Below are 13789 nucleotides of genomic sequence, written 5' to 3' on the forward strand. Positions count from 1 at the left end.
CCAGCGGTTTGTGTGTGACAACACATGCACACGAAATAATACAAGTATGACAACGACTTTACTGGTACTGTAGTTTAATACAGTTCTACAAAAGATAAAAGAGCTACTGTCCAGCACAGTTATCAAAGCATAATATTAATATAATAATCTGATTTATATATAGCCTACTATTTTTGCTTGATAAATAAGTGAGAAGAGAAAACATCGGGGGGGGCTTATTTTCATTTTTTATATTTAATAAATATAAACTACAGTAACACAATAAGAAAATATAATCTTTAAAAAATGCCAATCTTGTTCCGTAAATGCTTTCCAAGAGACACTCCCCCATTGGTTGTATAGTACGTCATGCAGTCAGTGCAACGCTGTAATCACTCACTGGCTAGTAAATCTCACCTCAGCATCATCCGCGCCAGACTCCTCATTCCTAGCCCTCTCCATGACCTTCATCGAGACTATTTAGCTTCATGCTGAGGTTGTTTTATTCTCTGGAGCTTCGCAGATGAAAGCGGACACCTGCGCTGCATAGCGGCGTCACTGCGGCTGCTTTTGTGAGCCTTGCTTTTCTCCTGCGTCCATGGCCAACACAGTAACATCGTCCGACACAGTGGCAGCAGGTAAATATTTTCATCCCATTTTGTATTTTGATGTTTTCATGAGGCTTTATTTCACCCTTAAATAACGTCACTTTTTCTTTTTTTTTTTTCTTTTTTACTGAGCGGTGTGCTGGATGCAAACAATAGCATGTGCGCATGATGATGCAGCATGGATATGCTTCATTTTCTTGCAAACATATCCAAATTATACAGACATTAAAATCGACGTCCTCGTGTTTCCTGCAAATTGTTTAATTGTGCTTCCGGCAGGGGTTGGATGTTTTAAAGACAAAACGTAGATCGGCGTTGTTATTGTAATGACGTCACTCTGTCGTCGAAGAGCTCTGATGGGTGTTGAGTGCATTGACATGGCTCTCTAGAGATTAGAATATTATTTTTACGAGCATCCTCCCGCGCCACTGATGAAGATGCTGATGATGATGATGGTAAAAGTTGAAGTCATTGTTAGGCCCTCCACACCCTAAAAGGAGAAGTATCAGCAGGTCAGTAATCACATTTTCAGTAGTTATGTCAATGACTGCTCCAATGCTGCTCCCCTGTCACACTCAGGTTCACTTCTCATTGGAGACACATAGGTTAAAACTGAACTGCGACTTTAAGATGCTATTACTAAACGGTCTTTTATAATGATACTGAAACGAAATTAAGGCAAAAACCAAGGCAAAACTTCAAATGTAATTCTTTGTATTTTTATGAATTCAAAATACTGGATAATGGAGGATATCAAATATTTTATATATATTTCAGCATGATAAAATGAAGAGAAAAATATGCTGCAATTCACAAAACTAAATGATTTTCGCAGAAGCTGCTGAGATTCATACCTTTTTTTTAAATATAAAGATTGCCTCACAGAAGAAAAGATTGTGTCATTTCATAGAAAAGTAAAAAAGTGATCACTCGGCACACAGTTGTATTGAGTCATTTGTGTGGTCGAGCTTTATGCACTGTAATAGTGAGCAGCTTAATATTCTTGCCACACTTAAAAGTTAAGATCATTTATTATTTTTATGCCCATACATACGTATATTGAGAGGTTGTGAGTACCTTTGCCACCTTTGGTGTGCCATAATGAAAATGTTTGTAAATGTAAAATCAGAATTGTGGATTCACATCTTGTGTTTCTGCACTTCAGTCGAAAAGATGACGCCTCCAACTGTCCCGCTACTTCCCGACAAGAGAAGTGGAACAAACACTCACAGCTCTCCGGCCAGAATTAAAAAAACAAGTGAGTAATCCAAATTAACACTGATGGTGTTGAGACAAAAACAAACATCGATCTCTCTTTCCATTTTATAGCTGCAACTAACACAGAGAAGAAGCCTCTGTTGAATGGACATGCCTCACCTTCACACTTAATTGCAAACATCAGCACCAATCATGCCGGCAAACCAAGTAAGTGTGACGCTTAAGTGTCACATTCTTCTTTCGTTTAATTAGCCTGTATTGATCTTCCCCTGATGTCTTTAACCTCCAGTTGTGGAGGGTGTTTTGAAGACGGATGACAGGATGCGTTTAGCCAAAGAGAGACGGGAGGAGAGGGACAGAAGCCTCGGTAAGGGAACACAAAAGCCACACCGTATAACCTTTTCTCAGTCTTTCTTCAAATGGTTTTAAGATTCCTATTCTGACATTTTCACCCCCCCCCCCCCCCCCACTGCCTAATTGCTTTGCCAGTACAACATTTATTCTGAGCTCACTGGCTCGCTGACATGATGAGGTGCGTCGGAGCAGAGAATGTTGACCTCCGCGTATAGAGAAGCCCACAGAAGTGGGTCTCCTGACAGATAGCGCTGCAGCTCCATCCTCATGACAATAGTCATTTCCTTCAGAAATGATGTGTAAAATGCTGAGCCGAAATGACTAAGACATTTTTATTAAGGAATATTAAGTTGCAAATGGTGCTTGTGGTTTGTGTCCAGAAGGTGACAAGTAGCAAAGGTCACCAGTAACCTAGTTTATTATGATTATTATTATTTTTTTTTTTTATACATATAACACATTTGTGTTTTCTCTCCTTCAGCGTCACGGGAGCAGCTGATCAGGGAGAAGGAGCGTCGATCTCAGCTGCAGTACGAGCGCACGGTGGGGGAGCGCTGGAAGCGGCTGGAGGAGCAGAGGCACAAGGAGGAGCAGCGTCGAGCTGCGGTGGAGGAGAAGCGAAGACTGCAACTGGAGGAGGAGAGGGTCAGCTGAATCCAGATCATCCATAAAAAAAAAATAAAAAAAACTGTAATATTTATATTACAATGCAAGGGGTCAAATTGACCCCAAAGCAGAGTTGCCAATTGCAACATTAAGATGAACAAGTGGTAGGTAGACAAAAACAATTCCGCTATGGTGCATTTAGGAGCGGCTGGAGGCCCTGATGAGACGCTCTCTGGAGCGCAGCCTAAACCTGGAGAACAGACACAAACGCTGGAGCAGAATCTCTGTTGGAGCAGGTGAGAACGTATTCGTCTGCACTGGTTGTGGGAGTAACACTAAACTTAAACAGGAGAACATTGTCATTATAATATGCATTAAAATGTGTATGCAACACAGAATTGAATCAAAACCAATACAAAAGCAGTATAAATAATTCTGGATGACATCAAATAAGGTAAAAGGTAAAAAAAAAAAAAATCTAATGTCCGTCTGAATTATTCCATTATCATGACATGCTGGATGATGCTGTTCCACTCCAGTCCTTTTAACAATTCTCATTCAATCTCTTATTGATTCTCATTGGGTGAGGGAATGAAATACTACAAATTGGATTAACTGTTTAATATCTTGAACTTTGAGCAGAAGAAACAGAATAGCCAACATGCACTCATATTCTGTAATTTATCTTTAGGAGGGAAAAAAAGTAGACAACTTTTTTTCAATGTAGGCCAAGAGACCAAAAAGCCATTTTTAGGTCAACATTGAATCATTTAAAATAATCAGGTATCATCTTTATTTAGTTAGTTATAGTTATTTAGCTGCACTGAGAGAAAAGGGGGGTGAATAATTTCGCACGTCCTACTTTCCTGTGTTTTATTTGAAAAATAAATAAAAATTTGTATAAATAAATGTTGTACTACTTTATGATTGTGTTGACCCCCCCCCCAAAAAAAATTATATTTTTAATCTTTGTTTGAAGCCTGAAAATTGAAATGAAAATAAAAAAAACCTTCAAGGATGCCAATACTTTCGCAAGGCACTATTTATAATGCTCATTTTGTATTTAACTCCAGAACGTTTTTAGACATAAAACAAATAATTGTTTGGTTAGAATAAAACATTTAACCTGGTTTTGCAAAATACCTTCTACAAGACCATTGCGACACACTTTTTGCACAGTGCCGCCTCCAGAGTGTCAGGCTCATCCGAGAATGGCCTCGCGAGGGTTGAGCAAGCGAGAAATAGTTTTTTTTTAGTAATCTTGCTTGCTAAATAAAATGCCTATCCAGTATCCAATCATCACTTTTCCATGCATAGTTCGTGCTCTGTTTTGAAAAGATTAGCTTGTAGTGTTGTTTGCAATATTTTGCTCCAATTAGGTACAAAAGGCAGCATAGCATGTTGAATGAATCATTTGGATGAATGCTGATTATTTTTTAAAGGCAGAATTTTTCATAAACGCTCTTGTATTGGGTCTCATTAGATGTCATAAATATCTAAGATGCCTGGTGAGTCTTATGAGTTGTAGATTTTTTAGTGACAGCTTTTCTCTTGGCTCGATGACTGCTGACAGCTTGGCTTGTCAGAACAAAACTGCATGAGTCGAAATGAGTGTTCCTTGGTTCCCTTAAAGACCGGATGGTGTTACATATTCTGCACTGGCATCTGTGTAGTGGCAATATACCAAAATGTTAAGTACAAAACTTAACACAACCTAACACAGCTTCAAATTAAAGTATGCCAAAGTGTCCTTGTAGGTATCTAAACTCACATCTCGGTCTCGAAGGCTGGACAAGCCTCAAAGGAAATGTTCGTAATGCTCTGCTCTGCTCCACCCGCTGACTTTAGGTGACACTGAGAATGCATCGCTCTCTTTCTCTGCCGCCTCCGCCCTTTCCCATGGCCTTGCCTCCCCTCTTCCTGCTGTCAGCGAATCTGGTAATGTTTAGCTCTCCCCAGCCCCCTCCACTCCCAAATGTATATCCCCATGCAACAGTTATCATTTTGTACCCGCATATGTTTTTGCCTTTGGGTGGGATTTGAATGCCCCCATCAACAAAGGCAAACAACTGTTATGCCTGCATGGTGTGTGTTTTTAGTTAGGAATGATGCCATTTTAAATGTCTGATTGATTGGGCATAATACTTGTATTTAGCTAAAAACTTTGTTTTTTTTGGGGTATTTCTTAGATTGCAAACAGAACAGAAAAGATTATTATGGGTTGAGGAAGCCATTCTTAAAAAATTAATACATCAAAAAGAGTACGAGTTAAGCAGTAAAATCCACCCGTTTTTATCCATCACAGGTGGCGGCCATTTTGCCACTTAACGTCGTCTGACAATGACATCACAGTTGTTCAGGGCTTGGTAATGACCAATCACAGCTTAGATTCAGAAAACAGACGAGTTGTGATTGGTAGTTACCTCAGCCCTGAGTAACTGTAATTTTCAGTCGATGGCAAGTGGCAAAATGGCCGCCCCCTGACATAGATCAAAACGGATGGCTTTTGCTGCTTAATTCATGTTCCACAAATGCAATATTAATCAGAATGCCATGTTTAGACTAGTGAGTGTGCATAAAATGTTATTGTAAAGAAATATTTTTGCGTTGACTTCCCCTATAAAACCAGACTAAACCAAAGCAATAGTCTTACTTGCTCTCTTTATAATGGTTAATCTTTGGAACGTGGCTTTAAAGAAATACATTCTCCTATGGATTATAGGTACTGGAATACCAACCTCTCAATTATAAACAGCACAGCAGACCACATCAATTTTCTCCCGCCATTTCTAGTGTGCTATGATTTCCTAAAATCAGATAAATGGCCTTTTGATGAGCAGATTAATTGCACGTGACCTAGAACATGCACCAAAATAGACATGACTGCACTTTTTAGAGATTACGCTTCACAGATGGTGACAGATGGAGTCAGAGGTCACGTGGGACGGCAAGAAATCAGTTTGTAGTTGTGCTGAGGATGTTGGAAGTGTGGGTTTCAATATCATGGCGTGCCAGTGATAGACAGTACAATGTGTTTTGCACTCAATTGAATATACATGAGCGAAATTAGACATGAAGATGCTTTATAAATTAGTACTAAAATATCCAAATGTTGATGACTTTGCTTCTGCAAGTGACTGTAAACATGACTCCGTTAGCTTCGCACACCTCAAAATCCACCCCTCGCTACTCCTGAACGAACATCCAATCTGCTGTCATTTGATTTCATAAGCATCCTTTTTGTCGCCACGCAGCGCCCTGCAGCCCTCGCAGGTCACCTTTGTACAACTCACGGAGCCCCGCTGATCCCCACAGAAGCGGACTATTGGAAGGCTCTCGGTCCACCCCCAACACCCCAAAGGTCAGGCAGGTCACAGGCTGATATTCGGTTTCCCCTCATGTGACCTCTGTGAGAAAAAAACACGTTAAATGCTGTGCTCTATGTTGCTGTCAGAAAGAGCGCCTGCAAAGGGAGAGGAGAACTGCCTCCCCAGGTGGACAATGTACAAAGACAAGATCTGAATCTCCCGCTAATGTCACCAAACTGATGACCCCTCCGGCGATCTCTAGGTGAAATCATTTTTCTAGTGTTAAAATGTCAAAAAAGCCACGTTTGTGCAAAACTGAATTTCTTTTTCTCTGATTTTGTCAAATGCAGACTGGCTTCTAAGACACATTTGTCGTCTCCCTGCAATGTCCTTGAGTACAACTCTCCCAGCAAACCTCGGCCTTCCAATGATAAGAAAGCACACAGGAGTGAGGTGGTGGGAAAAAATAACCCCCCTATTTACAATGCAGCTGATTTATGTAAAGACAGATCATCTGAAGCTGTGAAAGGTGACGCACCGGAGAATAAAGAGAATCCTTTTGAGAAGAAAGCAGAACATATCACTCAAAATAGAGAGCGGAAAATAGGTAGATTTCTAATAACACTGTTAACTAACGTAGAGTACGTTTTGTTTTTTCAAAGCCTTTTTTGATGCATGTGTTCAACAGAATCATCACCATGCACGGTCACGGGGAAGGCAGCAGCTGGGATAACCAATGCAGAAGAGGCCAGCAGGCTGCTAGCAGAGCGTCGACGCCAGGCTCGGGCACAGAAAGAACTGGAGGACAAAAAACGAGAGCAAGCGAATGAAGAAAGGTGGGGGGGGGGGGGAAATTCATTGGTTTAATTAACGGAAGAATGGATTGAATTTGTAAGTGCAAATGATGTGCCCATGTTGCCAGGCTCAATGAAAAACAGCAGATCAGACAAGTACAAGAGCAAAAGCAGCAAAAGGCTAAGGACTGTGGGGAAAATGGCACAGTTTCTAACATAGGAACGCAACAAGAAGACAAACAGCATGATGTCCTGGAGCAGGATCTAATGGGCAGAGAGGTAAGAGATCATTGTACATTATGCTGGACGACTGCTGTTCTAATGGACCTTATTCACCAAAATGTAAAAAAAAAAAAAAAAGTGTTGTAAAGAGTTCTTATAAAGCAGTCCTGTAAGCATCTATCATTGTAAAGACATTTTAAATAATTAGATACGACAATTTTACATTAGCTTTACATTATGCTGGATGGCTGGTGTTCTGATGGACCTTATTTATCTTATTTACCAAAATGTAAAAAGTTGTTATAAAGCAGTCCTGTAAGCATTTGTTGTTGGAAATACATTTTGAATAATTCTATAAAATTATTATTTTTAAATATAGATCTATACTGTAAATCCCAATATAGCATTTTTTCCCCTTTAAATTGCATGAAATGAATGGCAATTATGCAATATGCCATCTCTTTACAAACAGCAAATAAACAGCATAGTAACGATTATTTGAATACGAGTGTTCTCATGAATAGCAAAAATCACCAAAAAATGCCAAATAACTACAGCATTTCAATCCAAATATGTCGGTAAGCCCACCGTGCCTAGTTTGCTCTGTCCAAAAGTCTTCTGATTCATGTTTTCAGAGAGAAAAAGCTCAAATTCAAGCACATGAGGAAGCGCTGCGTCAGCGTCAAGACCGAGAACAACAGGAAGTGGAGGAGAGGCAGCTGAGAAAGAAGGTTACTGTCATTTTTGTTTGCTGTGCTTAATTCCAAACGCATATTTACAGGTTGATGCCTTTTTGCAGAGAATCGAGGAGATCATGAAGAGAACGAGGAAAGGGGAAGTTGACATGAAGGTACTGTAAGAGATTTCCTCTCATACAGTCGCCCCGCTGCCTTCAAACGCCTGCTGATGTAAAAAAGTTGTCATTTTTCTTCTGTTTTTTTTTAAAAAACTTTAATTTATTGAATTTTCTATTTATTGTGTATTTATTAAATTCTATGATGGTACTTTGGTTTTGCGTCCTATTCGTCACAAATGTTGATTTCATCGTTGTTGTTTTTGCATTGAATCTGAAGGATGAACAGGTGGAGACCAGGTCACCACCAGGTTAGTATTCATTTAGTTACTATGCAAATAATTTTGTCTGCTTCTCCTGCTTAGGTCACTTCTTTTGTATGCCTTGCAGCTGCATGAATGGCAGATATATCATGCTACGAGCTGGCCCATTTTAAAACAATATACTTTTTCAAAGTCGATTTTGTTTTCTGCTTGTTTGTTAGTTTGCAGGAACATGCAAAAACTGCCCGAGTGATTTTCAGAAAACTGGTGCGGGTGTGCATGAGCTAAGAAAAAAGGTATTAAAACACTGCAAAATTTGTGTTACATTACATTTTCATTTATAAGCGAGTAATGCATGAGGAATCTCAAAATTCAGGCATAAGCTTCAAGTGAGCATAAAGGTTTACAATTTGGTGCCGGTCCGATTTAGGTGTATGGCTTTGGCAGAGGTTTGGACTCAGTGAGTGCCATTGATTATTATTTTTTATTTTCTTATGGTCTTTAATCAGTCAAACGTATGCCTTGGCTAAGATTGGGTGGCTGAATCTCATTGTCTACATAATAAGCTGTGTCTTTCTTCTAATGTTAGCACCCACACAGTTAAATCCAGTTACAGGGATGGGCTAATGGGCTGTATGCTGGGAGATGTCATTTAATGAACGTGCCCTTGAGATGATCTTAATAGTTCTGTCACAGCTCGAAAATGAGTATTCTGAACTCTGTTTAAGAATAAGAAATTTCAATTTCTTCAGTACTGTATTTAATCAAATGCCACGATTATTATTCTTATTGATAAATTATTTATTTTTGTTTTGTTTTTTAAACATTAGGTGATTTTTATTTTTTTACCCATTTCCATTGGGTTGGTTTGTCTAAAGTCAAGCCCCATTTAGGATTCTACACAGTAAATTTCGTAGAGTACATTTTATTCACCAAATTTAGTCCAAGTCTAAACAGTAAAATTTAAACTTGGAAGAGACTAAAATATTCAGAGTAAATTCATAGTGTAAAAAGGCTACATTTTACTGTATTTTTAGAGTAAAATTGACTCTATAGAAATTGTCTATGTCCGTACAGATTAGGAGGTAAACAAGAATGACGGACTAAGCACTGACGGAAGTAAGTTTAAGTGCGTCAGTCTAATCGTCACTAAGCGGGTCAAGTACCGACAAACCTCTCAGTCCGTTACTGACAGACGCCCGTTTTGTTGATTGACGAATGATGGACTGATGGAATGCCCACCTCTGTCTTTCGGCCCTAAAATAGTGATGACGGAAGCGGGGTTAAAATAAAATGACGGACTGACGATACAAGATACAAAATTCCCTATGCACCACCCCTTATCACCATTTACGGGAATAGACTCAAATCCAATGTAGTCGATGGACACTGGACAGTTCAAATGAAGTGAAGCCCACTGTGATGTTTGTTACTCTCCACAGGGGAGGTAGTGACTGTTGAAAGTAAACCTCAGGAAGACTTTGTATGGTGTGAAGAGCAGGTCACAAGTAACATGGAAGGGAAGAAAGAAGCTGCAGCAGAAATGGACCATCAGAAGCATGTTGAAAAGTTAAGCAACGCTCAAGTGACGCCTGACAAGAGCCTGGACAACAGAGAAATGATAGCCGCGGACAAACTAAACAAGGAGGGCGCGGACGTTCCCCGACTGCTGGTGAGGGAAGTGCAGGTGAATGCAAACAAGCAGCCGAGAATCAATTTTAAAGACATGGAGCCGTTCTCAAAAGGGCCAACCAATGAGACAGGTGGCACGGTTAAGCGGAATGAGATGAATGGAGTAGTCAGGCGGGCAGAAAGTGTCCCTACGAGAGGTCATGTGACAGCCAAGGTAAGCAAACAGAAAGCGACGTCCTCGGCGGCGGGACATGAAGGACAGGGACCTCGACCACCACCCGCCATTCATCTGGAGGCTTTGGAGGTGAAGAGGCCTTGTGATGAGGTCCAGTCCATGGACATCAGGTGAGCTACACTGGCCTCAATGAGATCAAACTTTAATATTGAACTTAATTGTGTCAGGTCATGACATTCCGCATTGAATCGATCACAACTGGACCGTTCAGAGGTTATTGTAAAAGACTGCAGTGCAGTTCTTAGACTAGTAGTCACATAGGCTAGATAGGATTGTCTGGAGTTGGTGTGAAACTGGAACCCCAAGTACTTATCCCTTTGATTTAGAAACCACAAATTGTATCACTTTTTTTGTGATGCAAAACTACAACTGTTAACTCCTTTGGTGGTATAATTACGTTCTGTGGGCCTTGCAAAAACAGTCAAAATCCAGTAAAACAGCCGGGAGCGAAAGGGGTTGCTTCAGTGAAAATGGCTGGGAGTGAACGAGTTAAAGGGAAGTCAACCCCCCATTTTTGTTTGTGTTTAATAGTATGTTCTATGCAGCAGCATTGATCTAAATGTGGAATTCTGCTTTATTGTGTTAGTGGAATATGAGTTAAGCAGCAAAATCCAGCCGTTTTTTTATCCATCTCAGGGGGCGGCCATTTTGCCAGTTGCTGTTGACAGAAGATGACATCAATGTTGCGCAGGTAACAACCAATCACAGCTCAGCTTCAGAAAAACAGGTGAGCTGTGATTGGTCGTTTCCTGAGCCCTGAGCAACATTGATGTCCTCTCCAGTCGACAGCAAGTGGCAAAATGGCCGCCCCCTGAGATGGACAAAAACGGTTGGATTTAACTTTATAACTCCTATTCCACAAATGTAATATTAATCAGTTGTGTAATGTTTAGACTAGTGAGGTCGCATAACATAATATTGTCAAGAAAAGCTTGAGGTTGACAGAACAGTCCAGTTGCGCTCAATCCAATGCCTCGAGAATCCAACCTGCTAATTTTGTGATTACATTCCAGCCCAGCTTCAAAGGAGGAATTAATTTCCATCCCAGAATTCTCTCCGGTTAATGAAATTCAGCATTGCGGCATAAGTAACAGCAGGGCCCTTCAGGACCTGATGGACCTGACAGGCAGCATCACTTGCTCGAAAAGGACCTCCGAAGGCAACGTCGGCGACTGCAACAGAAATCTGATCCAGGGGGTCGTCAGCCCCGTGTCGGACTCTAAGGTCATCGGGATGTCACCTCCCTCCTCGAATCAACTTAATATCCATTAATGAAACCATCGTTTGCTCCCTTACATGTACTAGACCTGGCATTTATTTAAAAAAAAAATACATTTATGGAAAAGAGCCATATGAACTGACAACTACTCAAAACTGCACTTTGCAGTATTGGAACATGTAGTAGTAATCATATATAGCAGATGTGGGTGTAGCCTATTGAAAATTAATAGAGTAGGGTTAGGCATTTGACTAAATTTCCTTCAATTAAATTTTTTTTTTTTTTACTAAAGTCATTTAAATCAACAGCAGCTCTACTGTTTCTACTCTACTTCATTTCCACCCCAATTACAAATAATTAATTCAATTCAATTTCCACCAAAATGTTAACGTTAAATTAGTCAATTATAATACCCATCCCAAACAATAAAGTACAAATCTTTTGGGCTTTTGAATTTTGAAGAACTATCTCGAATGCCTTTGTCTCATGACAATTTCACGTTTTTCTTACTGAGACCTCATAACTGTACGTGATTGATGAAGCCTGCTGAAAAACGTGACGTTCGTTGCAACCTGGAAGGAAACTTGAACTGCCTATAATGTTTAGGATGCATGTGGTTTAGAAAATACACAGTAAAGATTGGAGTGTTAAAATGTTTCAGAGTTTATTTCAACCCACAAAGTGTATTTTTAACACTGTCTAAATTAAATAGAGGTCAGTGTTGGAGTTATTTGGCGGAGTTGATGTATTTAGTATTAAATCAATTCTGCAGAGAGATTTAAAAAAAAAAAAAAAAGTTAAGTAATGTTGGCACAGTGTAAAATGATCACTATTTAGAAAGTTTTTTTTTTGTAGGGTGTGGAACTACATGAACCCATAAAAAGTGTTCAAATTAACTCTCTGGGAGTCATTTTAACACTTGACTTTTTTTCTGTGTAAATACACAAAGAAGGAATTTGTCACTATTGAGCTCCTTAAAAAATGTTTGCACAACTACTTCTGTTTTGCTTTTTATTTATCTAAATGTAGATTCACTATAGAGATTATACCGCAATTCTGTGCTACCACTGTTTGACTTGCTTATTAATCAAGTAACACAGCTTAACAGTAGCTTTCTTGCACATGTATGTGTCCAACTTCCCACTATGGCCTGCAAAGACTTTTTAAATGGTCTTATATAGAGCAAGCATTTTAATTTGCTGCGTATATAGTTTGGATCAACAAACACGTTTGGAATTAGCTTGATTTATTTTCAAGATTGTATTTAAAGAAGTATTTGATTTGCGCACACATTATAGCTCTATTAGGACTATATCAGTTCATAGTTGACTTACAATGTCACTTTGAGTTGTGCATGATTATCATGGTCATAAATGATCCCAAACAATAAAATGTTAAGAGATCAACATTGTTTTTATCGTTCATACATGTTTCGTCACTGTGGCTGCTCGGCGTATGCACTGTACATTGGAGGCTTGGAACGCATCAAAGAGGGAGAGGATTTGGAAGAGTTTGCTTATTGTCCCATCTACCTACAATCCAAACACACGCATATAGGGTCATTGAAGACTCTTAACAAATCAACCTTGCATGCCATGGACCTGAACCTGAAGGTTCAGCATTGATGTGAAAAACTGTTTGTTCAAAAGACCGATGGAGTAGCCTAAATGGCAGAAATTATATTAATATTGGCGTTAGCATCATTGCAATAACAGAAATCAGTAATTACCTTTACGGTAGATGTTTTCTTACCACGGACAGAAAAATATGTAGCCTACCTGTATCCTTTTTGTTAGATTTTACAATGCAAGTGGATTCAGGATTGTTTTGTTTTGTAAGAGATTAGTTTCACATGATTTGCGTAATATAGGTGTTTTCAAAATGTTTTTCTTTCACAATATGTTACAAGGTCAAGTATTCAGAACACGAATTGTATTATTGTTAATAATGAGCATACGCCTTGTTCTTGTGCTTTCCTACGTAATTGCTGAATCATAAATGTTGTAAAACCCAGACAGGTAGAACAGGTAATTCAGTTTCAGTAAACTTTTTGATCTCTCACAACTTTTTAATCCTGTTCAGACCACCAACACTAAGTGAGTAATAGACACATTATATAGCATATCTTAAAAAATATTATAATAATTAAAAGAAAAGAAAAAAAACTATGAGGATCCAACAAGACTCTATTTTCTATATTGCTTGTCCTTGTGTGAGCAGGAGCCTATCCCAGCTGACTTTTAGTGGGTCGCCATCCAGGTACAGGGCACATAATGGGGTATATACCACGGAGGAGGCGGGACTTTCGACTTCCTGCTTTTCACACATCAGTTTTGTTTCTGTTACCTGTTTGCGACGTGTGGGCCGCGTCCCAGTTCTTGCGCTTCCGCCTTTGTGCCCCTCGGTTGCGCGTTCCCGTCGACCGGTGCGAGTGTGAAGTGTGTCTGTCTCAGATGTCCGAAGCATTTCAGAGAGTTGAGATGCCCGGCGGGAGTGCGCGGTTGAGGGGCGCAGGGGTGGGATGCGAGTGTTGGATGGCAGCCATCAGTGGCCGGAAA

General features: G+C 39.7%; 1 protein-coding gene across 2 annotated transcripts; it reads left to right on the forward strand.

Annotated features, from left to right (window-relative positions):
- The first annotated feature begins 50 nt into the window (after nucleotides 1-50).
- Nucleotides 51-12653, forward strand: map7d2a (MAP7 domain containing 2a). Of its 2 annotated transcripts, XM_086057794.1 has the most exons (17): nucleotides 52-617; nucleotides 1753-1845; nucleotides 1917-2012; nucleotides 2095-2172; nucleotides 2641-2804; nucleotides 2968-3061; nucleotides 4614-4703; nucleotides 6020-6126; nucleotides 6220-6335; nucleotides 6424-6680; nucleotides 6762-6909; nucleotides 6996-7146; nucleotides 7725-7820; nucleotides 7889-7939; nucleotides 8163-8193; nucleotides 9588-10122; nucleotides 11026-12653. In XM_086057794.1, the coding sequence occupies exons 1-17, from the start codon at nucleotides 578-580 to the stop codon at nucleotides 11282-11284; spliced, it is 2406 nt and encodes an 801-aa protein (XP_085913920.1). In that variant the 5' UTR covers nucleotides 52-577; the 3' UTR covers nucleotides 11285-12653. The 2 variants fall into 2 exon arrangements, with proteins under 2 accessions (XP_085913921.1, XP_085913920.1); XM_086057795.1 differs by lacking the exon at nucleotides 4614-4703 and having other exon boundaries at nucleotides 51-617.
- The last annotated feature ends 1136 nt before the right edge of the window (nucleotides 12654-13789 follow it).

This window comes from Leptonotus elevatus, chromosome 16, assembly GCF_054856555.1.
Source record: "Leptonotus elevatus isolate MCC_2025b chromosome 16, RoL_Lele_1.0, whole genome shotgun sequence".
Lineage (NCBI taxonomy): Eukaryota > Metazoa > Chordata > Actinopteri > Syngnathiformes > Syngnathidae > Leptonotus > Leptonotus elevatus.